Source organism: Hemitrygon akajei, chromosome 4 (genome assembly GCF_048418815.1).
Source record: "Hemitrygon akajei chromosome 4, sHemAka1.3, whole genome shotgun sequence".
Lineage (NCBI taxonomy): Eukaryota > Metazoa > Chordata > Chondrichthyes > Myliobatiformes > Dasyatidae > Hemitrygon > Hemitrygon akajei.
In genome coordinates this window covers 181,354,693-181,382,496 of record NC_133127.1, presented here as the reverse complement: position 1 = coordinate 181,382,496, position 27,804 = coordinate 181,354,693, and the positions used below count along the sequence as shown (strand labels likewise).

General features: G+C 43.8%; 1 protein-coding gene across 2 annotated transcripts in view; it reads left to right on the top strand.

Annotated features, from left to right (window-relative positions):
* The window catches only part of slc9a7 (solute carrier family 9 member 7), a 157,045-nt gene that overhangs the window by 54,945 nt on the left and 74,296 nt on the right, over nucleotides 1-27,804 (top strand). For both annotated transcript variants that reach the window (XM_073044147.1, XM_073044145.1), the window contains exons 2-3: nucleotides 10,062-10,264; nucleotides 22,674-22,751. In XM_073044147.1, coding sequence (XP_072900248.1) covers nucleotides 10,062-10,264; nucleotides 22,674-22,751 — 281 coding nt within the window. The remainder of the gene's footprint in view (nucleotides 1-10,061; nucleotides 10,265-22,673; nucleotides 22,752-27,804) is intronic.

Genomic DNA, 27,804 nt, shown 5'->3' with positions numbered 1-27,804 from the left:
AGCGGTCACATGGAAATGAGACAGAGGTTTGAAGCTTGATCATGGGTCTCATCCTGGCATTTTGTTGTCTGGAGCTAATTCTTCTCTTGAATGACTTCCTGTTTAATTTAAATATCCTCTTCCCTCCCTTACAACAAATGGCTTCCTTCCTAATTAACCAGGACTGGACGGGTTAACCTAATCTTGCTGTCTGCTGGCTAAATTAACTGATCTGGGTGACTTGGGGATGCGGTCAGTTTATGGTGCAGGCGCTCGTGGCTGTTTGTTTCAATTCCAGTTTTATGCCTGCTCTTTCTCAGCTGCTTCCCCCCCAGCAAGCTCAGTGTGTATTGGGAGCATATTCACAGGCAACGGCATTGCCAATGTTCAGAATCTCCATACTGGAATAATTTCAATCTCCCCATTTTATGGTACATTTTCCTATTTCATCTGAAACCTTCTCCCTCAAAATCAGAGTCGGGCTTTGAACCTTTTAATATCACTCACAGATGTCGTGAAATTTGTTGTTTTCGCGGAAGCAGAACATAGCAATACATAATAAAAACTCTGAAATTACAGTAAGATGTAATATTTTTATAATAAGAATTGGAGCAGGAGTCCGGCCTGTTGAGCCTGCTCCACCATTCCATAAGTTCATGGCTGATCTGGCCATGGGCTCATCTGCACCTACCTGCCTTTTCCCCATAACCTTTAATTACCATACAATGCAGAAATCTATCCTACCTTGTCTTATGTATATTTACTGATACTTAAATATTTTACTATAGATAATACTGCTTTCTTCTGTTCCTTGTTATATAATATTTCTCTCACCCCTTATGAGTGGTGTGTATGTGTATATTTCCCTCAATCTTGGGTCCTCTAAAATAGTGAGGTAGCATTCATGCATTCAATGTCCATTCAGAAATCAAATGACAGAGGTAAAGAAGCTGTTCCTGAATGATTGAGTATGTGCCTTCAGGCTCCTGTACCTTTTTCCTGGTGATAGCAACGAGAAGAGGGACGTCCTCGCTGATAGGGGTCCTTCATGATGGATGCTGCCGTTTTTTTTTGCCACATTGCTCATCTCTTGCCATCTTTATTCCCACTTCACCAACTTCTACTTTCTTCCTCAGCATCACAAGCAGAATTGCCTGGGCACATCCATAGTTTCAGCCTGCTGTTGCCCCTCAGTGCTCATTTCTTCTCATCTTCACTGTCCACACCTTTTTTCTCCCCTTGTTCAGTGCCTTTTTTCCTAGAGTGGCAGAGGGTGTCAATGGATGTCAGTTTTCTGGCCCGGCGAGCTCACTGCCACTGTCCCTCTCCACCTCCACCCTAGCCCACAAAGGACCTTGAGCATTATTCCTCTCTTCAGTAGCTCATCCTGCCTCTACCCCTCCACAACACCTACTTTACCAGGCTGATTTTATTTTGTATTCAACAACATATCCTTCAATTCTTTTTTCAATCGAAAGGTTATCAATAGAAAACACAAGTTTTTCTCTTTCCTCGTATTGTCACTGCTGAGTAATTTTAGCATTTCTAGATAATTTTATTATTAATTGACCAGGTCAGATCACTTGGCTTAAGTAAATTTATTATCAAAGTACATATATGTCACCATGTGTCACCCGGAGTTCATTTTCTAGCAGGCATTCACAGCAAATACAAAGAAATACAATAGAGTCAATGAAAAACCCCACACAACAAGATGGACAAACAACCAAAGTGCAAAAGAAGGCAAACTATGCAAATACAGAAATAAAAATAAATAAGCAATGAATATTGAGAACATGAGACGAAAAGTCCTTGAAAGTGACTCCATAGTTTGTGGGAACAGTTTAGTGTTAGGGTGAGTAAAGTTATCCCCTCAGGTTCAAGAGCCTGAAGGCTGAGGGGTAGTAGCTGCCTCTGAACCTGGTGGTGAAGGTCTTGAGGTTCCTATACCACCTCCCTGATGGCAGCAGTGAGAAGAGAGCATGGCCTTGGTGGTGGGGATTCTTAATGATGGATGGTGGTTTCCTGCAAAAGCACTCCTTGTTGACATGCTGAATGGCAGGGAGGGCTTTACCAGTGATGGAATACGCTGTACCCACTATTTATTTATTTTTTTGGGGGGAGGATTTTCCATTCAAAGGCATTGGTAGTGCCATACCCGGCCGCGATGCAGCCAATCAGTACGCTCTCCAGTGTGCATTCACAGAAATTTGTCAAAGTTTTAGATGATATGTCGACTCTTCACAAAGTCTACGAATTTAGAGGTGATGCTGTGCCTTCTTTGTAAAGGCACTTGTGTGCTGGATCCAGGACAGATGAGGACTGGCTCAGGCACTTTCAGTTTTCTCCTCCTGAAGTCGATAATCAGCTCTTTGGTTTTGCTGTCATTGATTGAGAGGTTGTTGCTGAGGCACCCCTCAGCCAGATTTTAAATTTCCCTCCTGTGTAGTTATTCGTCATTACCTGGTGTCATCAGCAAACTTAAATATGGCACTGGGGCAGTGCTAAGCTTCACAGACACAAGAATAAAGCGAATAGAGTGGGGGGTAAAGCACTCAGTCTTGTGGTGATTGTGTAGGGGATGTTGTTGAACTGACTGTGATCTGAAGTGAGGAAATTAAGGATCCAGTTGGTCCAGGTGATATTGAAGCCTATGTCTTGAAGCTTATGGATTACTTCTGAGGGGATGATAGTTTTGAATGCAGAGCTGTAGTCAATAAAAAGCATGCTGATGTATGCATCTTTGCTGTCCAACTGTTCAAGGGTTGAGTGAAGAGCCAATGAAATGGCATCTGCTGTTGAGCTGAGGTGGCAGTAGAGAAAATGAAGCCAATTCAGGTTGCTCCTCGGGCAGGATTTGTTGTGTTTCATCACCAGCCTCTCAAAGCACTTTCTCACAGTGGCTGAAAGTCGAGGCAGGTTACCATGTTTTTCTTGGGCACCAGTGTAATTGAAGCAGGTGGGTACCTCAGACTGCCAAAGAGAGAGGTTAAAGTTCCCAGTGAGCATTCCAGCCAGTTGATCAGCACGGGTGTTTGGTATTCGGTCAGGTACCCCGTCTGAGCCAGATGCTTTTCATCGGGTTCACCCTCATGAAGGATGCTCTCACTTCAGCCTCAGACACTGAAATTATAGAGTCATCGGGGACTATGGAACTGGTGAAGGTGTCTCCATGTTTGTCGGTCAAAAGCAAGCACTAAAGACGTTGGCCCCACCTGGAAGTGAAACCTGGTCACGTATTTTACTCGGTTTTACTTAGCAGGAGTGAAAGCATTCAAGACCTGCCATTGCTGTTGAACATCCTTCTCTGATTTGAGTTTGGTTCGGAATTGCCACTTGGCAAGTGAGATCACTTTTCGGTGGTTGTACCTGGACCTCTTGTACCTGTTTGCAAGACCTAAACATCGCTGATCTCATCAGTTTGCAGATCTCTTGGTTCATCCAAGGCTTCTAGTTGGGGAAGACTAAATGATGTTGTGGGGGCACACATATCCACGACTGAAAGTCGGTGACAACTCTGTGGCGTATTCGCTCAGATCCTCTTCTAAGTCACCATTGAGCACAACCGCACGGAGCGCTGTAGTAGGAGAGCAGCATTCACCCAGCACACGCTCTCTTCTTGCTGCTGCTGTCATGAAGCAGATACAGGAGCCTCAGGACTCTCATCACCAGGTTCAGGAATAGTTACTACCCCAGTACTCTTGAACCAGTGGGGATAATTTCACTCCGCTTCACTTGCCCCATCTCTCAAACATTCCCACAGCCGATGGACACACTTTCAAGGACTCTTCATCTCATGTTCTAGATACTTATTGCTTATTTATTATTATTTTTCTTTTGTATTTTCATAGTTTGTTGTTTTTTGCAGATTGGTTGTTTGGCCGTCATTTTGCATGTGATCTATTATCTTCTTAGATTTACTGAGTACGCCCGCAAGAAATTGAATCTCGGGGTTGTACATGGTGACATGTATGTACTTTGATAATAAATTTGCTTTGAACGGCTGACTTTATAAAGTCTGGCAACCGTGGCACATTCGTTCTGATCCTCTTACGAGTCCTTGAATGTGCGAATTGTATTGTTGATGCTTGACAGTCATTCGAGGGGGAAACAGGAGCTCCATTTGGTTCAAAGACAAGGCCTCTGACGACCCTCCTTCATTACAGCACTGAAGCATCGTCCTTCATCACTTTCTTGTGCCTCTGGAATGGCACTTGAATCCACAACCTGAGGCTGGAATTCTTCTAACTGATACACAATTCCCACTTGTCTGTCTTTCTGGCTTTTGAAATACTGTAGGCATTTGCAGTGGTATCCTGAAATGAATGTTTCTTTCACATCTAATGTAAAAAAAAATCAGAGCAGTTTCTGTTCCTATACATTATAACTGCTATACAGTACTGTGCAAGCATCTTGGGCACAATTATTTATTGCTAGGGTGCCCAAGACGTTTGCACAGTACTGAATTTGTCAATGTGGCGTAGAGAGAGTTTGTAAATCTGGAAGTTGAGAACGGTGAGGGTGGAGTGCTACGGGAGGGATTTGGGACAGGTGGCAGAGAAGGAGAGCTAGGGCCAGGGGGTGCAGATACACCCAGCCCTGAGGCACCAGGCAAGGTCATTTGATTTTGAACAATTGGTTTATTAATCATTACAGGATGTCTCTCAGGTGTTTCCCTCTTCCTTCCCCTTTCCCCAACCATGATTCCCCTCTCCCTACCCCCTTCCTACTCTCAGCCTACCACATCCCCCACAAATATTAGAGTTTGTCCAGTCATGGGTGATGTGGTGGAGAATTTATGTCAATTTTAGTTGGAGATGAAGTAACCTCAAACTGAGATTAGAGTTCTGGAGTGCGAAACCAGTTTGTGTAGGTGGAGTTGAGATAAAGACTTGATTTGTTCTAATTGAATTACTCTTGATAACAGGACAAAGGTTACATTGATGCCGTACTTGTGCAATTGCTCTGTTTGTAAGAGGGAAAAAAAGTCTCTGCAAGTTTTCCATTTTGTTTAATTTAACAGCATATAACTGTTATGTCTGATTGTAGATTTAGAGGTTGAATAGACTACTTGTCTGTCTTTGATTTATTGTGCTATCAGGTACATCACGGGTGATCTTTACAAATCGACTTGGATCTGAGGGAGTAATAGATATCAGCCAGCAAGCAGTTCAAAGAAACATAGCTTTTTGTGTCAGGGTCGGCCTTTTGAATAAACTACCAGTCCATCCCATTCCCTTACTTTGGCAATTTATTTCCTTGTAAATATTGTCACAATTCTTTTGATTGCACGTGCATCCGTCCACCTTGCACTCCCCCGCTCTTTCAGGCAGTGAGTTTCAAATGCCTAGCTAAATAAAAATACATTTTAAAAAGCAAGCTTTCATCTCGTCTCTGGTTCCCTTGCTATTTACCTGAAATTTGTGACTCCTGGTTTCTGCAGAATAATGGAATCAGGCCCTTCGGCCCAACATTTTCCATGGCGACCATTTTGCTGCCCTGCTATCCCATTTGACTGTGTTTGGCCCATAATTTCTAAACTCTTCCAATCCAAATACCCCTCTAAATAAACATACTTATACCCACTTCTACTGCTTCCTCTGCTCTCTCATTCCATGTATACCTTTTCTCCCTGTTTTATTTGCTTTTTGATGTAACCCTTATTGAGAAGGTGACAGGGATTTTAAACTCTCTCCTTGGCCAGATTGGCTTCTGATGCTGCAGGATGTCAGTACCTTCCTCTTGCCATCTGTCAGATTTTGCAGCTGTTGTCTTGTGGGATTTCTTCCAAATCTGGCAGGAAGTCATCTTGTGCCTTGAACGTTTTGAATCGTGTCCGGTGTGTGCCTTCATGATGGCTTCTTTTCTTTCTTGTAGTGCTTTTTCAAGTTGTTGGTGCCACTGGCAAAGCCACTGTTTATTTCCCATCACTAATTGCCCTTGAGGAGGTTTCTTGAACCACTGCTTTGAACACGCCAGGCTGACATTTAAAACCTCTGTTGCCTGCTCATGGAGATGTGCATTGAGAGTGAATGGAGGGAAGAAAGATTTTTTAAAATTTATTTAGCAACAAAGCACGCAGTAGGTCCTTCTGGCCCTACAGACCATGCCACCCCAGCAATCCCGCATTCCCCACAAATCATGGGACAATTCATAATGGCCAATTAACTGAGTATTGTCACCTTGTCGTGGTGGAGAAGCTTGTGTGGTCCTGAGATCGCAAGAGCAATGCCACCTGGAGCTATACTCCTGGTAGGGTCACCCATGGCAGTAAGGTCAAGGGTGAGGTCCCTGACAAAGAGCAATCCAACCTAGGCCTCAACAGTTGGACAGGTGGACGAAGTTACTTCGAACTCAACGGCTGTGAAGGCGGATGAAGGCTGCAACAAATCCATCAACTCCAATCATTGTGGTTTCCATGCCATTGGAATCAGTTGGTAGATTTGTGAATTATCGTGTCCTTGGAGTGCAACATCAAGTACACGTTAAACAAATACACACACAGGCATCTTCGCTCTGTGATAGATCAACGGAACGAAGAACTAGGAGATCTAGGCCTCATATGGAGACAGTGATCATTAGTGGAGAATGTGTGGAGCAGGTTAAGACCTACAAGTATCTGGGAGTACAGTTAGACAAGAAGCTAGACTGGACTGCCAACACAGATGCCTTGTGCAGGAAGGCACAGAGTCGACTGTACTTCCTTAGAAGGTTGGCGTCATTCAATGTCTGTAGTGAGATGCTGAAGATGTTCTATAGGTCAGTTGTGGAGAGCGCCCTCTTCTTTGTGGTGGCATGTTGGGGAGGCAGCATTAAGAAGAGGGACGCCTCACGTCTTAATAAGCTGGTAAGGAAGGCGGGCTCTGTCATGGGCAAAGTACTGGAGAGTATAACATCGGTAGCTGAGCGAAGGGCGCTGAGTAGGCTACGGTCAATTATGGAAAACCCTGAACATCCTCTACATAGCACCATCCAGAGACAGAGAAGCAGTTTCAGCGACAGGTTGCTATCGATGCAATGCTCCTCAGACAGGATGAAGAGGTCAATACTCCCCAATGCCATTAGGCTTTACAATTCAACCGCCAGGAGTAAGATATGTTAAAGTGCCGGGGTTGATTGTATTTAATGTATTTAAGTAAACTACTCAAGAACTTTTTAAAAGCTATTATTAATGCTTTTTGAGAGAGTGATTTAGATGCATATATTTTTACTGAGTTAAGTATTGTATGTAATTAGTTTTGCTACAACAAGTGTATGGGACATTGGGAAAAAAAATGTTGAATTTCCCCATGGGGATGAATAAAGTATCTATCTATCTATCTATCATCATCCTCGACCTCGAGGGATAGCCACGATGACGACAACATCTTTGGACTGTGGGAAGAAACTGGAGCAGCTGGGGAAAACCCACTCATTCCACAGGGAAGGACACACAGAGACTTCGTACAGAACGGCACCGGAATTGAAATCTGGAACACCCTGAGCTTTGATAGCATTGTGCTAACTGCTACGCTACTGTGGTGCCAGATGGGGTGGTTTGAGTATCTCGGAAACTGCTGTCCACCTGGGATTTGCACGCATACCTGTCTCTAGAGTTTATAGAGAATGGTGCAAAAAAACCTAAAAACATCCATTGAGCAGCAGTTCTATGGGCAAAAACACTGTGTTAATGAGAGAGGTCAAAGTAGAATGGCCAGACTGGTTCAAGCTGACAAGGAGGCAGATGAAAACCAAGATTCACAGATTTAAGATATTGGCAAGGGAATCTGTTACGCCTGTGCCCCAACTCTGAGGGGCCGAAGGGTACAAAGTAGCCCCCTCCTTTTTGAGAATCGCAAGATCGCTATTAATTCAGGTCAGGAGACCCAGGAAATGAGAGAAAGACACGCAGAATCCACAAGGGGTTTGGAATGTCCTGGCCCCTCAGCGATACAAAGCCACGGGAAATGGCCATTGTCTCTTGGAGACGGAATTGTGTATTGAGCACTGTGCTATTCATCGAAGCCCTCAGGAAATGACCAATAGTTGGCTGGTTGAGGGATGGCCTCATCCCAACTTGATTGACATCTGAGACCCCGTGAGTAAGGATAAAAGAGGGTCTGGGGAACAACCCCTTTAGAAGCACCAGGAGAAACACTAGAAATCCCGTGACAGCATAATAGCAACAGCCGGTGGAAAGCCCACGTGCGTCCTTTTCCATTTGCCTCGGAATTGGTGGGCCTCACCACGGAAGAACGACTTTAGCTAAAAAGGAGAAACCAGCCCCAATGACATTTCGAAGGATCGACATCATAAAAAGAAAAAACCGGCAAGTTCTAAAAATCCATCTCTCTCTCTCTCTCTCCAACCAAAAGCTGCAGCCTGAATGAACTTGAGTGACTTTTATATTTCCATTGGACAATACATTATCCCCTCGACAACGATAGAGCTATTTCTTGTTGATTATTATTATACCCGCGCTTTTAGATTTAGTATTGACAACGTATATTATCTGTATGTTTGCATTGATATTATTTTTGTGTATTTTTATCAATAAATACTGTTAAAAATAGTATCATCAGACTTCAACGGACCTCTCTATCTTTGCTGGTAAGTGACCCAGTTACGGGGTACGTAACAAATCAAAGTCAAGAAGCAAACGTAATTTTAATACATTTGTACTTGTTGCTCATAGCATTTCTTAAAGTCAAAGTAAATTTTTTGTATAATAAATTTATTATATATTAACATAAATAATACTGAGAAGGTGGGTTGTAGAGTCCTTGAAAGTGAGTCTACAGGTTGTGGAATCGGTTCAGGGTTGAGGTGAGTGAAGTTATCCACACTGGTTTAGGAGCCTGATGGTCGAGGGGTAATAACTCTTCCTGAACCTGGTGGTGTGGGTCCTGAGAGTCCTGTATCTCCCACCCAGTAATAGTAGTGAGAGGAGAGCATGGTCTGGATGGTAGGGGTCCTTGACGATGGATACTGCTTTCTTGTGACAGTGCTCCTTGTAAATGTGCTGTTGTAATGGTGAGTTCTAGGATTTTGATCTGGCAACGATGCCCATATTGGAGAGACACTTGGAGAAAATCTTTTCCTTGTATCTACAGCCTTTGTCCTTCTAGATTGAAGGTGTTGCTTTAAAACAAGGCAGTGATGCACTCTGTTATTTTACATCGGGTTCCTCCTATTGCTATAATCTTAACCAATCGCACCACCACCGATCTGGCACTTTGCCATCTCCGAGAGGGTTCCGCGAGGCTTTGAGAGAAACATGCAGACTCGAGGCCAAGATGCTTGGTGACAGGATGTGAGCTCACAATCAAATCCATTTCTCAGTGATTTTGCCGATTCATGCGCCAAGAATGGTTGATATCGTTGAGGCGTGTGCGGAAGGCAAGTGGGTACTCAGCACCGTCTACCGGCCTCTCGTTTGCTGCTGCCGAGGAAGGTCCCTGTGTTCGAACAGCCCCTCTCTCCCTCTCTCTCGATGGTGTCGGATTTCTGGTTCTTGGACAAGGTTTAATCGACACGGCTTGTGAATTGGACTCTGTAGCTCACATCATGATGTGTTCTGGTTTCTGGCCGCTTTTTTTGTTGAGCTATTTTTGGCGACTTTGATTGGGGTGGCCTGCAGATAACAAACTGAGCTGAATGGAATATGCCTGGACTCTTTCAATTTTGTGTTTTATATTTTGCTTTTTTTTTGTTGTAGTTCGTGTGATTTTTTTTTCCATTTGTGGGGGGTAGGTGGGGTAGGGTTTGTGGTTTTCTTAGAATGGGTTTCATGGTTTCTCTTTGTTTCATGGCAGTCTGTGGGGAAGACAAATCTCAGGGCTGTATACTGCATACATCCTTTGATAATAAGTGTACTTTGAATCAATTCCAGAGCTCACCTAAAAACGAAAGTGCCATGTTATAACTGTGCTCCTTCACAACCAATCCATCTGCAGAAACACTTCGACCTGAAACATTAACGCCTGTCCCCTCAATCCCCTACAGACGCTGCTGAACTTGCAGAGTTCCTCTTGCAGTTTGTTTGTTTCCCAGTATCTGCGGTCTCTTGTGTCTCCATGACAACCTTTTTTTTGTGTTTTCAGGGCTTCTAGTGGGAGTCATCCTAAGATACGGCATCCCCTCCACCAACGGCCATGGCAAGGTTCCGATTGGCTGTGCACTGCAGGACAGGGCTGTGACCACTCTACTGGTGAATGTCAGTGGAAAGTTCTATGAATATTCCTTGAAAGGAGAAATCAATTCTGGGGAAATCAACAACGTGGAACAGGATGACATGTTGAGGAAGGTGAGTGGCCTTGTATTCTCTGGGTTCGTCTCACTTCTGCTTTCATGTTTGAGGGTCACAACCTTTTCATTGGGTTTGGAGGCTTGCATGCCTCAGTGACCCAGAGAGCCATGTTGGTTGGAATCTGGGCTTTATCTCTGGCTCTTGGTAAGGTCACCCATGCCAAACAGGTCAAAGGGTAGAGGATAGACCAAGAGTGGTCCACCAATCCTCCGGGTTTGGGGGTTCAGCTCAGGGCTAGCAACCTTGACTGGTAAAACAAGACTGTTACAGAAACAGCAATGAAAAGCCCTTCTACATCTGGGTGTGGCAGTATTCCTGAGCCTCACCCAGGAGAACTTGCATGGCTGACGGTAGTGAAAACCGAGAAGCTACTGGCACGATCAAGGAAGCCCTGAACACAGCCAGAGATGGCGGACCTTTGTTGCTGCCCCATGGTGTAACGGACAGCTATGTTGTGAAGAAGGGACCCAAAATGTTCCCTGGTTGGCCCTGAAAGAAACCTTCATGGCCAAATTTAGGAATTAGTTCTCCAAAACAGTATCAATAAATTCCAAATTAAAATACTACAATCTAGCAATTAGCTACTCCTGTTGAATGCAAACTGAACTGCAAATTTACTTTTTCCTTTTCCCTTCTGTCAAGTCAATTTGTAGCAGAACACCGGGTTTTTCTTTCAATGGTACGTTCCATATTACTAGTAATATGATTGGTCAGAATGGTATTTCAAAAGAATTAACTTTCAGGTTACCCTAGAGTCTTGCCGTGTTTGTCGGTACAAGCACATCATAAATAGTGAATCATTTTGGATGTATTAAGCATGATTACAGATGTCCACAGCAAGATCTCACAACGGTGGTGAAATTACTGATCTCAGTCATTGGAGTTTTATGGATCCTTCGGTTTTGATTGTATTCCTGTCCTCTGCCACAGCTTTTTGGAGTTTAAAGAAGTGATTTCCAATAAATTATGCAAACCGATCTCACCTGCTTGCCTTTTCTTGCGATTGTCTGGAATTGGGAATTTAAAGAAGTCGGCACTTCATCCAAGTAGAATGGAGGTGGTTGGGTAATCATCCTCTGACTGTGACTGAAACGGACAGTGAGCACACAATTGTACACTCTCCTTCACTCACTGCTTTGAGAAACTGCCCTCTGCTTTTACAGGGGGGAGTTGCTGCAGCTTGTTTCCATAAGACATAGGAGCAGAATTCGGCCACTTGGCCCATCAAGTCTGCTCCACCATTCCATCATAGCTGATTTATTAACCCTCTCAACCCCATTCTCCTGCTTCCTCCCCATAACATAAGAACTTAAGAAATAGGAGCAGGAGTAGGCCATCTGGCCCATTGAGCCTGCCCCGCCATTCAAAAAGATCATGGCTGATCTGTCCGTAAACTCAGCTCCATCTACCTGCCTTTTCCCTATAACCCTTAATTCCCCGACTATGTGAAAATCTATCTAACTATATCTTAAATATATTTAGTGAGGAAGCCTCAACTGCTTCCCTGGGCAGAGAATTCCACAGATTCACCACTCTCTGGGGGGGAAAAACAGTTTCTCTTCATCTCTGTCCTAAATCTTCTCCCCTGAATCTTGAGGCAATGTCCCCTAGTTCTCATCTCACCTACCAATGGAAACAACTTTCCTACTTCTATCTTATCCATCCCTTTCAAAATTTTGTATGTTTCTATAAGATCCCTTCTCATTCTTCCAGAGACTCTTACTAATCAAGAATCTATCAATCTCTGCTTTAAATATACCTCATGATTTGGCCTCCACAGCTGTCTGACAATGAATTCTAACAGATTCACCACCCTCTGGCTAAAGAAATTCCTCCTCATCTCTGTTCTAAAGGGATGTGCTTCTGTTCTGAGACTGTGTCCTCTGGTCCTAGATTCTTCCTCTAAAGGAAACTTTGACCTACCACATTTGTGCTAGCCTTTATGCCTGGATTAGGACTGTGTCCTTCCAGGGTTTGAGTATTTTAATATCTGTCTGAGTTTCTTTTAAATATAGTAATTGTATCTGTTTCTTCCTCCTCTGACAACATACTTCAGATATCAACCACTCAGTGTGCGTCTATACAAGTACCCTCAGATCATCTTTAAAACTCCTTCTCACCTTAAATCAGTGCTCTGTTGTTTTTGATGTTCCTGCCCTGAGGAAGAAAAGATTCTGTCTATTCAACTAGAAAGATGAAAGGTGCAACTGGAAATGGGGGACATGAGCTCAAGATTCAGGGGAATAGATTTACGACATAGATGAGGAAGAACTGCTTTTCCTGGAGAGTAGCGAATCAGTCAAATTCTCTCCCGAGGGAAGTAGTTGAGACTACTTCATTAAGTATATTTAAGACATGGTTAGATAGATTTTTGCATAGTATGGGAGTTGAGGGTTATGGGGAAAGGCAGGTAGGTGGAGGTGTGTCCATGGCCGGATTGGCTATGATCTTACTGAATCGTGGAGGAATCGCAATGGTCCAGATATTCTCATGTTTTGTCAGGTCACTCATCACCCTCCAGGGAAAACGAGCCTGGCTTATTCGATCTCTCCCCACACTTCAGTCCTCCGATCCAGGTGTTGTCCTTGTGAATCTCCCCTGCACTCCCTCTGGGCACAATCACATCCTTCCTGTAGTGGGACCAGAACTGCACACAGTACTCTATAATGTGGCCTAAGCAGTGATTTGAAAAGCTGCATCATCTTGTCTCAAATTTAATATTTTATAAAGTTAGTCTTATAAACCTATCGATAATAACTTATAAATAATGAGAGGCATAGGTAGAGTAGGCGGACAGTATCTTTTTCCCAGGGCTGAAATGATGAATAGCAGAGGGTGTGCATTTAACGTGAGAGGGGGTAATCTCAAAGGAGATGTGAGGGGCAAGATTTTTTTTGCACAGAGTGGTGGGCAACTGGAACGCGCTGCCTGGGGTGGTGATAGAGGCAAATACATTAGGGACTTAAGAGATGCTTAGAAAGACACGCGAATATGGAGGAAATGGAAGGATGCTGTGTAGACAGAAGAGATTGGTTTAGTAGGCCATTTGATTACTAATGTAATTGGTTTGGCACAACACTGTGGGCTGAAGGGCCTGTTCCTGTGCTGTACTCTATGTTCGATAATGGTCTTTTAAAAACTGGAGCATGACCTTTTTGTAGATACATTGGGAACACTTCCCATTGTGAAGGGCTGAAAAGTTTGGATCTCTCTTTCCTGACCAATGATTGTGGCTCGGCTGATTGCGGACTTTAAATCTGAGTCTGGTTATTCAAATAAATGAAGGGGCCTAGTTAAACCTCCAGGACACCCACCTCAATATCATAGACTGAGCAACTAAATAACCAACTATTTCGGGAAACAGTCATTATCCTTCGGCCTTCATATTGAGGGCAATTACATGCAGTGCTGCAACCACATGAAAGCAGCGTCCTTCATCAAAGTCTAAGCTCTCTTCTCATGACTACTGTTGGGCAGGAGATCTTGGAGCCTTGGGTCCCACACCACCAGCTTCAGGAACCCTTTATCCATCAGGCTCCTGAACCAGCATGGAAATTTTCTCAGCACAAATCTGAACTGATTCCACAATCTATTCACTTTCTCTACAACTGTATAGCTCATCTAGACCAGAGGAAGGGTCTCGGCCTGAAATTTCGACTGTTTATGCCCTTCCAAAGATGCTGCCTGACCTGCTAAATTCCTCCAGCATATTTTTGTGTGTTACTCATATTCTCTTTCAATATATTTGTTTTTTTAAAATTTCACCATTTGTCTTCTTTTGTGCATTTGTTGTTTGTCAGGCTGTATGTATAGCTTTTCACAGATTCTGAATTTTCCTGTAAATGCCCATAAGAACTTTATCTTAAGGTAGTGTATGGTGATTTTATATATATATATATATATATATATATATATATATATATAATCTTTTACTTTAACTTTGATTTTGAATTCATTTTTAATCCAGTGATTTCATGCTGAGAAAGGTGTGTGATTGTGATCAGAGTCTAGGAGAGAGCCAGAGGAAACTTGCCCTTGCACCTCCACAGTTGTATCTAAAGGTGTTGGTTGAGATCAATCTTGTGCAGATGTGGGTCAGGCAAGGGATTCCGTGTAGCAAGAGTTCTGGACATTCATTGAGGAGCTGGATCTCCCCTAAAAGTCCTTAAGAAACTAAGAATCCACCATAATGAGTCGTTAAAACCAACTTCCTGTTGTTCAGCTTCAGCAGGGCTCTTGGGGACATTTTTCAACAAATGTGTAAATTTTGTCGAAAGTTCCCCTTAATACCGTTATATTGTTCAAAAGGTAAATTTATTCCCACTTCCTCTTTTGCAGCCCACTTTCTCCCTGACTGCCACTCCTCCCCCCACCCCCATTTAATAACAGCTGTTGCTCATTGTGATGACGATGCCGTGAATTCTGGTACTTTACCTGAGTGGACATTACAGCAGGGGATTGGCGCCGAGGTGCAGTGCTAAACTGTGAGTGGAAAAGGAATCTGTCAAACTGCAGACAGGACCATCTTATCCCATTTCTTCAAATGTCCTGCTGTTTCGGATTGCAGTTAAACTTGCTGCAGAGTGATCCGGAGTGTGCACTTGTTTTCATCTCCAGTATAAACCAAGAATACCAATGCAATCCAGCTGGCGTCTTACAGAAAAGCTCATTGGTTTTATGCAACCCAGCTACTGTCTAGATAGAGAAAAATCATATGGTGTTTACTGACCAAACTCTATAGTGTAATCATTGCATTTATAAAGAAGTTTTTGTATTATCATTTTGACACTAGGGTATTATTACTGTTATTCTTCAACCATCTTGTGCCAACTTCATGGAAGTTATAAGATCATAAGATATTGGAGCAGAATTAGGCCATTTTGGCCCATCACCTGCTCTGTCATTTCATCATGCCTGATCGATTTTTTTTTAATTTCTCTCGGCCCCAATCTCCTACCTCCCCCCCCCCCCCCCAATGCCCTGACCAACCAAGAATCTATCAATCTTTGTCTTAAATATACATAAAGACTTGGCCTCCACCCGTGGCAACAATTTCCACAGATTCACCACTCTGGCTAAATAAATTCCTCCTCATCTCCATTCTAAAAGGATGGCTGTCTATTCTGAGGCTGTGTTCTCTGGTCTTAGACTCTCCCATCACAGGAAACATCCTCTCCACATCCACTCTATCAAGGCCTTTCACTGTTTGATAGGTTTCAATGAGGTCACCTCTCATTCTTCTGAATTACAGTGAATACAGGCCCAGAGCCATCAAACGCTCTTCATATGACAAGCTATTCAAACCTGAAATCATTTTTGTGAACCTCCTTTGAACCACCTCCAGTTTCAGCACATCCTTCCATAAATAAGGAGCCCAAAACTGCTCACAATACTCCAAGTAAGGCCTCACCAGGGCTTTATTAAGTCTCTTTCTTTCATATTCTCATCCTCTTGAAATGAATGCTAACATCAGATTGCCTTCCTCATGATGGACTCACCTGCAAATTAACCTTCAGGGAATCCTGCACAAGGACTCTTAAGACCCTTTGCATCACAGGTTTTTTTTTGTATTTTCACTCCATTTAGAAAATTATTGACTCTGTCATTTCTTCTACCAAAGTGCATAACCATACACTTCCAGACACTGTATTCCATCTGCAATTTCTTTGCCCATTCTCCTAATCTGCCTAAGTCATTCTGTAGCTTCTCTGCTTCCTCAGAACTACCTGCCCTTCCACTTATCTTCATATCATGTACAAACTTTGCAACAAAGCCATCAATTCCATCATCCAAATCATTGACGTATACTATAAAAATAAGTTCTCTTCCTTTACATAAATGAAGCAGACCATGCCTGCATGCTGCAAGATCAAGATATTGCCACCTGGTAGCCAATGCCAGCACCACCAACACCAACTCCAACGAGCGTGATTTCAACTACCCTCAGTGATCAACCAATAGCGTTGCTATTACAAATCTCCTGCAGTCAATAACCTGTGGCTCACCTTTGACTGAAACTCAGTTGGGCCGGTTACATAAAGCTCACACAGATCAGATGCCATATATTCTGCAGAGTAAATTGCCCTTGACTCCCCAGTACCTTGCCATCATCTATAAACCATAAAATAGGACCTTGGTGGAACAGATTGCATGCCCAGATCAGTGCTGTGCCAGCAACGCTGAAGAACCAAGGCAATAAATGTGGGCGGCACATTTGCGTAGTGGGTAGCACAATGTTTTACAGTACAGATGACCTGGGTTCAATTCCTACTGCTGCCTGTAAGGAGTTTGTCTAAAGTCCTACCAGTTGGTGGGTTAATTGGTCATTGTAAATGTAAATTGCCCCTTTATTAAGTTAGGATTAAAGGGCATGAAATAAAAGAAATAAAAAGAAATGGTCATTGACTTCAGGAAGTGAAGTACAAGTCCTGTCTATGACAATGGTGCTGAGGTGGAGATGACTGAGAACTTCAAGTTTCTAGGTGTAAGTATCACCAGTAACTTGTTATGGCCAAGAAAGCACACGAGTGGCTCTACTGCCTCAAAAGGCTACGGAAACTCGGGATGTCCTCACTGTCCTTGTCCTTTCTTTCAAAATAAAATATGTATCATGACAGTTAGCCTGATAAGGCTCAAGGACAACTTCTGTCCTACTGTTACAAAGTTCAAAGTAAGCTTATTATCAAAGTACACATATGTCACTATACACTACCCAGAGATTTACTTTCTTGCGGGCATTCACAGTTAATATTAAAAACACAGTGGAATTGATGAAAGACCGCCCCCAACAGGAGAGACAAACAGTCAATGTGCAAAGGATAATAAATGCGAAAAGAAAATAAAAGAAATAATAATAAATATGCAAGAACCTGAGATGAAAAGACTTTGAAAGTGAGTCCATAGGTTGTGGGAGTAGTTTAGTGTTGGGACAAGTGAAGTTATCTCCTTTGTTTCAAGAGCCTGATGGTTAAGGGGGAATAGAAGTGTAAAGTTCAAAGTAAAATTTATTATCAGAGTACATGCATGTCACCGCATACAACCCTGAGATTCTTTTTCCTGTGGGCATACTTAGCAAATCCATAGAACAGTAACTACTGTACTCCCTCTGTACCCATGACTATGTGGCAAGGTATAGCTCAAATGTCATCTATAAATTTGCTGATGATACGACCATTGTTGGTAGAATCTCAGATGGAGATGAGAGGGCAAACAGGAGCGAGATATACCAGCTAGTTGAGAGGTGTTGAAGCAACAACCTTGCACTCAATGTCAGCAAGATGAAAGACCTGATTGTGGACTTCAGGAAGAGAATATGAACTAATCCTCTTAGAGGGATCAGAAGTGGAGAGAGTGAGCAATTTCAAATTCCTGGGTGTCAATATCTGCAGATCTAACCTGGTCCCAACATATCGATGCAGCTATAAAGAAGGCAAGACAGTGGCTATATTTCATTAAGACTTTGAAGAGATTTGGTTTGTCACCTAAAACACTCGAAACCATCTACAGATGTACTGTGGAGAGCATTCAGACAGGCTGCATCACTGTCTGGTATGTGAGGTCTACTGCAGAGGACCAAATGAAGCTACAGAAAGTTGTAAAATTAATCGGCTCCACCTTGGGGACTAGCCTCCATAGTATCCAAGACATCTTCAAGAACCCCCCAGGACATGCCCTCTTCTCACTGTTACCATCAAAAAGGAGATAGAGAAGCCTGAAGGTTGTGGGAACTCCAGAAATAGAGTGAGTGTGGTTATCCCCTTTTGTTCAAGAGCTTGATGGTTGAGGGGATGTATCTGTTCTTGAACCTGCTGGTGTGAGTCCTGAGGCACCTGTACTTTCTACCTGATGGCAACAGCAAGACAAGAGCACGAACTGGGCAGTGGGGATCTTGGATGGATGCTGTTTTTCTACAGCAGTGTTTCATGTAGTTGATAACTGTTCCTGAACCTTGTGATATGGGTCTTGAGGCTCCTTCCGGATGGCAACACTAAAAAGCAAACACGGTTTGGATGGTGGGGGTCCATGATGAATCAGGTTTAATATAAATGGCATATGTTATGAGATCTGTTAACTTCACAGTAGCAGTATACATGATAAATATAGAGAGAAACTGAGTTAAATTACATAATATATACATCTATTGGATAGTTAAGTTAAAATAAGTAGTGCAAAAAAAACCAAATTAAAAAAAATAAGTAGTGTTCATGGGTTCAATGTCCATTTAGGAATCGGATGGCAAAGGGGAAGAAGCTGTTCCTGGATCACTGAGTGTGTGCCTTCAGGCTTCTGTACCTCCTACCTGAAGGTAACAATGAGAAGAGAGCATGTCCTGGGTGGTGGCGGTCCTTACTGATGGATACCATCTTCCTAAGGCATCACTTCTTCAAGGTGTCTTGGATACTACTGAGTACCCAAAATGGAGCTGACTGATTTTACAAGTTTTTCCAACTTTGGTCTTGTGCAGTAGCCACCCCTCCTTCCCTCCCCCCCCCCCCCCCCCCCCCATACCAGATGGCGGTGCAGCCAGTCAGAATGCTCACCGTGGTATATTTGTAGAAGTTCTTGAGTGTTTTAGTTGACAAACCAAATCTTCTCAAACTTTGAATGAAATATAGCCACTGTCTTGCCTTTTTTATAGCTGCACATAATGCGCCAATTGTAGTCTGACCAATGCCTTATAAACTCTCAGCATTATATCTTTGCTTTTATATTCTAGTCCTCCTGAAATATATGCTAACATTGCATTTACCTTCGTTTTACCAATTCAACCTGCAAGTTAACCTTCAGTGAGCCCTGTACTAGTCTTGATGAAGGGTCTTGACCCAGTATGTTGACATTTTTTCATTTCCATAGATGCTACCTGACCTGCTGAGTTCCTCTAACATCTTGTGTGTTGCTCTGGATTTCCAGCATTGGCAGAATCTCTGGTGTCTAAGACTCCCAAGTTCCTTTGCATTTCTGAATTCACTCCCTGCTGAGAGAATAGTCTAAGCCTGTATTTCTTCTACCAAAGTGCATGACCATACACTTCCTGACACTGTATTCCATTTGACACTTCTTTCCCCTTTCTCCCAATCTGTCCAAGTCCTTCTGCAGACTCCCTGCTTCCTCAACACTATCTGCCCCTCCACCCTCTTTGTATCATCTGCAAACTTGGCCACAAAGCCATCAATTCATTAACATATAATTTGATAGGTAGTGGACCGAACAATGACTCATGTAGAGCACCACTAGTCATTTGGAGCCAGCAGAAAACATCACCTTTATTCCCTCTCTTTGCCTTCTGCCAGTCAACCAGTCCTTATTCCTGTAATACCATGGGCTCTTATCTTGATCAGCAGCCACGTGTGCGGCTCCTTGTCAAAGCTCTATTGAAAATCAAGTATGAAATGTCCACTGACTCTCATTTGTCTATCCTGTCCAATCAATTCCAACAGATTTTTCAGGCAAGATTTCCCATTGAGGAAACCACGCTGACTTTGGTCTACTTTACTGAATGTCTTGAAGTACCCCAAAAACTCATCCTTAATAATGAACTCCAACATGTTACATGGTTTTTCTTGTATGATCTGTTTTGTGCTTTTTCATTATATCATTCCGGAGAACGTTGTCTCATTTTTTAACTGCATTGTATTTGTGGTTAATAAATGACAGTAATCTGAATCTGAAGTCAGGCTCTGGCCTATAATTTACTTTCTTCTGCCTCCCTCCCTTAGAAAAGAGTGTCATTTGCAATTTTCAATAACAAACCAGACACAATAATGACTTTGCCTATCACATGTATTTCTTTATTAATCACCATTAGGCCCCCATATTACCACCTAGATTGCACAGAATTGAAATCCATTAAGATATCCAGGGATAAGAATGGTGCAATTTTACCTGCTCGTTCAGCATTGATTCGGGCTAAGGCATGACTTTGGACAAAATTCTACTGAAGGATCATCAGTCTAGAGCATTAACTGTTACTCTCTGCATGGATGTTCTTCCCACAGACCCACTGACTATCTCCCAGCATCTTCTGCTTTTTTTAAAAAAAGAACCAGCTTAAGTTAATTTCTCCCCCTCTCCCCCCTCTCTTTCTATCAACCCAGATAAGTGTGAAGTGGTTCATTTCGGTAAGTCAAATTTGAAGACAGAATATAATATAAATGGTAAGACTCTTGGCAGTGTGGAGAATCAGTGAGATCTTGGGGTCCTTGTCCATAGGACACTCAAAACTGCTGCACAGGTTGACAGTGTTGTTAAGAAGGCGTATGGTGTGTTGGCGTTCATCAACCGTGGGATTGAGTTAAAGAGCCGAGAGGTAATGTTATAATTATATAAGACCTTGGTCAGACCCCACTTGGAGAACTGTGTTCAGTTCTGGTCACCTAACCACAGAAAGGATCTGGATACTATAGAGAGAGAGAGCAGAAGAGATTTACAGGGATTTTGCCCAGAATGGAGAGCATGCCTTATGAGAATAGGTTGAGTGAACTTGGCCTTTTCTCCCAGGAGCTTCGGAGGATGAGAGAGGTGTATAAGATGATGAGAGGCATTGATCGCATGGATATCCAGAGGATTTTTCCCAGGGCTGAAATGGCTAACACAAGGGGCATCGTTTAAAGGTGCTTGGAAGTAGGATGCCAGATGTAAAGTTTTTCACACAGAGAATGGTGGCTGGTGGAATGCACTGCCAGCGACAGTGGTACAGGCGGATACAATAGGGTCTTTTAAGAGACTCTTAGGTGGGTACGTGGAGCTTAGAAAAATAGAGGGCTATGTGGTAGGGGGATTCTGGGCAATTTCCAGAGTAGGTTACATAGTCAGCACAACATTGTGGGACAAAGGGCCTGTAATCTGCTGTAGATTTCTATGTTTCCATGTTTATTTCTCATTCCAGTTCCCGTCCCAACCCCTTTTCTAATCACTTGCCCATCTGCTCCCTCTGGCTCCTCTCCCCCTTCCCTTTCTCTCATGGTACACTGCCCTGTCCAGTCAGATTCCTCCTTCTTCAGCCTTTTCCCCTCTCCTACCTATCACCTCCCAGCTTCTCACTTCATCACCCACCTTCTCCCCTTCCCCCTCCCAGCCCATGCCACTCACTTAGCTTCACCTATCACCTCCCAGCCCATGCCACTCACCGAGCTTCACCTATCACCTCCCAGCTTCTCACTTCATCACCCACCTTCTCCCCTTCCCCCCCCAGCCCATGCCACTCACTTAGCTTCACCTATCACCTCCCAGCTTGCACTCCTCCCCTCCCCCTCTTCCCACCACTTTAATTCTAGCTTCAGCCTTCTTCCTTTCCAGCCCTGATGAAGGGCCTCGGCCCGAAAAATCGACCGTTTATTCCTCTCCAGACTTGCTGAGTCCAACATCTGCAAGACTTTTGTGTGTTTAAGTATGAGTTTTTATGTTCCCCAGCATGCTAACTTAGCTGGCGTTTGGTGTTCTGCACACCGAGTTCCTGTGGAAGCAGAACAGAGCAAAATCTTCTGCAAAGCATTGATTTTAAACATGGAATTTCACTTGCTCCGGGCAGCGTCCTCCAGGCATTCATTCCCCTGTCATCACGTACTGAAGAGCAGATGAAAGTAGAGAGACTGCAGCATTGAAACCTAACATCATCATTGCACAGGCTAAGACATGAGGACCCACAAACCCAGCAACAGGCAGGACATCCTGATGCTGTGTTCCAGGTGCCACAGTTCAGGTGCCACTTCAAAAGTTTGAAGTATGCATGCCATATGCACCCTTGAGATTCAAAGTTCAGAGTACATTTGTTATCAAAGTATGTACACATTACACAACCTTGAGGTTTATCTTCTTACGGGCAGCCACAAAACAAGAGACTCAAAAGAATCCATTTGAGGAGAAAGACTGACAAAACACCCAGTGTGCTGAGAGAGGGAAAAGAAACAAATCATGCAAACACTAGAGGTAGCCAAATAGCATTTAAAACGAAAGTGAGTCCTCGGACGTCTTCTTGCAGGCACCCACAAAACAAAGGACCAAGAGAATCCACTAAAAGCCACACATAACGAGGACCGACAGGCATCCAAAGAGGACAAAGTGTGCAAATGCGTTAGCTAAAGCAAGTAAACAAACAATACAGAGACCATGAGCTGCCGAGTCTCCAAAAGTAAGTGTACAGGCTGCGGTGTCGGTTTATTGCTGACGTAAGTGGTTCAGGAGCCTGGTGATTTCAGGGAAACAAGTTGGCTGGTGTGTTGCAGGGACAAGTATTTCACACTTATCCCTACGTGTACAGTGACCGTCTGATCTGCATTAGCTTTGCAGCTTGCTGTGGCTTTGGCCTTGAATGTCGTTACCTTGGGTATACTGCAGTAACCCAGTGGTAATGCTCTGAGAAGGGCATTGGTCTGACATTACTCAACCCTTTTCTTGTTGTTCGTTCCAGGTAACCTTTGATCCAGATGTTTTCTTCAACATTTTGCTACCTCCAATCATATTCTATGCAGGATACAGCCTCAAAAAGGTAACCATAATTTTGGACAATATTATAACTGCCATAAATATTAGCTTTATTTGTTACATGTACATTGAAATATACAGTGAGATGTGTCACTTGTGTTAACAACCAACACGGCCTGAGGATGTGTTGCCATGTTTCTGGTGCCAATACAGTGTCCCCACAACATACTAACTCCAACCTGTGCGGCGTTGGAAAGTGAAAGGACACTGAAGCGCCCCAGAGGAAACAAACGCGGTTACAGGGAGAATGTACAGTGGCGGAATTATATCCGGGTTGCTGGCACTGAAAAACATGGTGCTAACCACTACATTAAGTGAGAGTAAGTTGGCATAGTGATAGGACAAGGCTGGTTAAACTGGGAAGTTCAGAGCTTCCGATCCTGTCCTGCTTTGAATAAAGTGTCATTTTCTTGACTCCAGTAATACCAAAGGCATATTTCTGTGGACCTTATTCTTTGCATAGTCCTACACATTTCCAAGAAAAGTCTAATTATCTCGTGCACTTAGTGCCTGGATGACAGATTTTCTGGTCTATTGAATGCTACTCATACAACTGTTTCAATAAACTTTTCACGTTTTTAAGATATTCATCATCATTATTATGTGCCATGTTGTGTGATGTGGACGATCATGGCCTTCCATCTGTCATTAATCTGAGAGGTTCTAATGAGCTCTTCAAAACTTTTGCCTGTCCATCCCTTGATGTAACTCATGAATGTCACGCGCTGTCGACCGCGACTTTTTCTTCAGTCAGTTTTTCCCGTCACTACAAGATGTTCAAGCTTCTCTTCTCTCAGTGCCTGTCCCAGAAATCCCAGCTGCCATTTCCTGATTGATGATATCAGCTCTCTTCTTATCCTGGCTTTTCGCAACACGTCCTCATTTGTTACGCTGTCCTTCCACGATATTTTCATCATCCTTCTCAGAAAGCACTTTTTCTTTTTTGCAGCTTCCAAGTTTTTCTTCATTTTTGCTTTGATATTGTCCAACACTGGCTTCCATATGTTAGTGTGGAATGAACGTGCAGTACAACAGTGAGTTTCATACCCATGCAAATTGGTATTCTTTATAATCTTATGTTATTCTTTAGTATTAAAAATTACACAGCAGAAAAAAATATACTTTTCTGTGATGGAGAGAACGAGCTGCTGGAGATGATTAGTGAGCCAGGCAGCCGCTGTAGAGGGAAGCTGATGCATTCCTAACCTGCAGCCCTTTGTTGTCACAACCTGTCTTTCCACGTCCCTATTGCTAGATTCACCCTTCTTTGTCCCGCCTGACTCCATTTGCAAATTATCTCTCCTCGCCTGGGTCAGCCTATTTATTACTAGCCAGCTCCTGCCCATTCCTTCCTCCCCTAACTCTGTAACCCGGCTATCCCCCGTCTATCTCTCAGATGAAGGGGCTTGGCTCACAATGTCGTTTGTCCATGTTCCTCCATAGTTGGTACATTGGTTGAGAACACGATGTCACCCATGGCTCAGATAGCTTACTCAGATAATTTTCTGCTCCACATTCCAGCATCTGCAGTAGCGGTCACCAACCTTTTTAAGCCCAAGATCCCCTACCTCAGCCTTAGTAAAAGGCAAGATCGACCCCACATCAATTAGTTACACGCATGCGCACCAGGGCAGAAAAGACCGGAAGTAAAACCCCGCAACCCGGAAATAGAAATAATATATAAACACTGGGGGTACCCACCCTTTTTTTTGCACCGCGGACCGGTTTTATATTGATAATATTCTTGCAGACCGGCTGACAGGGGTGGGGGGGTGTTAAACACGACCGGAATACAGCAATACTCAAAGCAGGTTCCCAACGTCCAGTCTGTTCTAGTTTTCGCGGCTCTCGGCTTCTGTCCCACTTGCTCACGGTTTTTTTTCTGCTGAGAAAACTCAGCGGGTTCATCTTTAAGTGTTGGGTGCTTGGACTCAGGGTATTGAAGCAGTTTTGAGACAATGCCTCATTAGACAGCCCGAACTCAGCCTCCTGCCCGCCCGCCACCAGACGCCTTGGCCAGGTGTGGCTGCTCGTGGGTGGGATGAGAGGACAAGGTCAGGGCCGGAAGTCCCCGTACCGGGGCTGCGGCGGTCACAGTCCAGAGAGCGCGGCCGACCGAGTGGGGAGTGCGACAGAGCTCCCGTCCGCCCCCCTTGTAGGATTTATCGGCCGACAAATATTTATTTCAGTAGATCGCAGCGCGATAGCTGTTCTGATACTTAAGAAACGCTGAGTCCAAATTAGGTCGTCTGCAAATATTTTAGCACCAGATTCCCCACGAACATTCGGTGTGCTAAACAGGTTCAGAGGCAGCGCTCCAGGCCAGTAGCAACGGCAGTTCCCACCAGCCGGCCGAGGCCAACCGGTGATCCCTGGCGCGAGGGTATCACTGCATTTAGTCGCCTGATGACTTCGCGTGGGTTCAAGTTCAACAGTGGGCTGACAGGGAATGAGGAAAAGTGCAGCTGACTCATAGCGTTTCCTCGCGGCCTGGTGGTTGGGGACCAGTGAATTACACTGTGTAGGGTGGGAGAGCTGCACGCATGCACACTGGACAGAAAGAATGGAACTAAAACCCCGCAACCTGGGAACAATCTCTCAACAGTTTTTGTGTATTTATTTTTCTTTTTTTTTTCAGAATCAACTGGGAAAGTCTCAAAGATCGACTAGTTGATCGCGATCGACGGGTTGGCGACCACTAATCTATAGTCTCTTGTGTCTCTGTTTTTCAGTGAAGCAGTCAACTTCATAGGGATCACAAAACGTCAGGATTTCTGCATTGTCAGATAGAGGATTATTGGAGTTCCACTGTCCATAATTTGTGGTTCAGCAACTGGTCGTTCAGTCAAATCTGTTCACACTTTGTCCCACATCAGCCTTAGCCTCTTTCTGTGGTGTCCTTGGTTATCATTTTTCTCAGTTTCTTTTGGAACACAGAACACTACAGCAGTGCAAGAAATTCGGAGTTTCGTGCTTTGATAATAAATGAACCTTTGAAGCTCTTCAGCCCACAATAGTGCCGATCGTTTAACATACTCTAAGATCAGTGTAACCTTCAACAGAGCCCTTTATTTATCGATCATCCATATGTCTATCTAAGAGTTTCTTCAATGCCTCTACTGCCACCTCAGGGAGGGCATTCTGTGCACTCACCTCTGTGTAAAAATAAAACAAAAAATAAAAAAATCTACCTCTGATGTTCCCCATATAGTTTCCTTCGATCACCAAAATATGAAGCCTCCTTCTATAAGCCACTTCTTCCGTGGGGAGAAGGACTCTGGCTATCCTCTCAATCTATGCCTCTTATCATCATGTGCTCCTCCATGAAGACATCTCTCATCCTCCTCCACATAAAGCAGTACAGCTCTAGCTCACTCAACCTTTACTCCTCTCTCAGACTTCCACATCCTATAATGAGGCAATCAAAACTGAAGCCAATATTCCAAGTGTGATCCAACCAGAGTTTTGCTGCAACTTCTCCATGTTGTAGGTTGTGTCCTGTTCCAATTTGCCATTATGTGTTGGTGACCTGTTATCACTCTAGTCTTTATTTCTAAAGCCTTGCCTCCACACGTACATTGAGATGCAGTGAAATGCATCGTAGGGGGCAGCACACAAGCGTGGCTGCACTTCCAGTGCCAACATTAGCATGACCATAATCGTTTGTCCTTGGAATGTGGGAGGAAACCAGAGCACCCAGAGGAAACCCACATGGTCACAGGGAGAATGTGCAAGTTCCTTAGAGATAATGGTGGGAATTGAACCCCAATCTTCTGATTGCTGGCACTGTAATGCATTTCTCTAACCACTCCCTTGATGAATCTCTCTGCCTGGACCACTGTGTTGTGTTCTTCTGCTACTGGAGAGAGAGGGACCGATTTGGGGAAGGAAGCTCCTCAATTATTGTTGTAATGCACCACCCCAGGGGGTACATGAGGAGCAGCGGCATTATTGATGTGTAGGGAGGTAACTGAAAGCATTGACCATAAGATACAGGGGCAGAATTAGGCCATTTGGCCTATCAGGTCTGCTCCGCCATTCAATCATGGCTGACCCATTCTTTTTCTCCTCCTCAACCCCAGTTCCTGGCCTTCTCCCTGTAACCTTTGATGCCATGTCCAATCAAGAACCTTGAGCTTAAGTTTGATTATTGACCTTTGTGCATGTGACTGTTCTACAAATTGTTGATTGTTCATGACTGTTTGCATGATTATTGTCTTGTAAATTGCCGGTTGCTGTTGTCTGTTATGGTATTGTCCTGTGTTCTGTGTTTGGCACTGAACCGCGATCAATTCTGGTATGTTTCACATACTGGCAATAAAGTGACTATGGTTCCTTGCAGACAAGGGCGGGATTGAACCCAGATCACTGGTGCTGTAATTGTCATATGCTAACCGCTACACTACCCTAAAGGCAAATATCCTTGCTACCTGGTAACTCTTGTGCTACAATTTCTACTTTACAGCAATATTTACTCTTCACTACTGCGTAACCTTTTAGCTCAGTCAAAAATGTTGGCAGTAAGTCAGGACATTATTAATTGTACAAGGCTGGAGCCCATCCCCAGCCATGGTAAGCTGTGATCATAATCTCTAAATCTTCCCAGACAACATAGCTGTGAGTAGCTGTAAACTATAATGCAGTCAGCACATGTTTTACGGGAACTGAAACATTTATCGTATTAATCAATTTAAACAAGGAAGGGATTGTCTTTCATTGGTCCTCTGGGTGGCCAGTCTTACTGAATGCCTGCAAGCAGGCAAGATGCCAGGTGTGCATACCTGACCGAAGGATGCTGGTGGACTAGTTTGCTGTGTTCATGAGTCTGACTGGGCTTTGCGGGCACGTGAAGCAGCTCCTGATCCCTCACTGTGAAGCCTCTCTTCTGATACGTGGTGTTGCACTGCCCCCTGGTGTTCATCCCAGGTTCCTATTTCCTGAACATTGCACTTGTAGCAACTTGAGGCGACGTTAGGCTCAACAGGTCCTTTACTAGCCCCCAAGAGAGAAAATCTTATTGTCCCATCAATTCCCATCCATTGTGTACCTGCAACTTG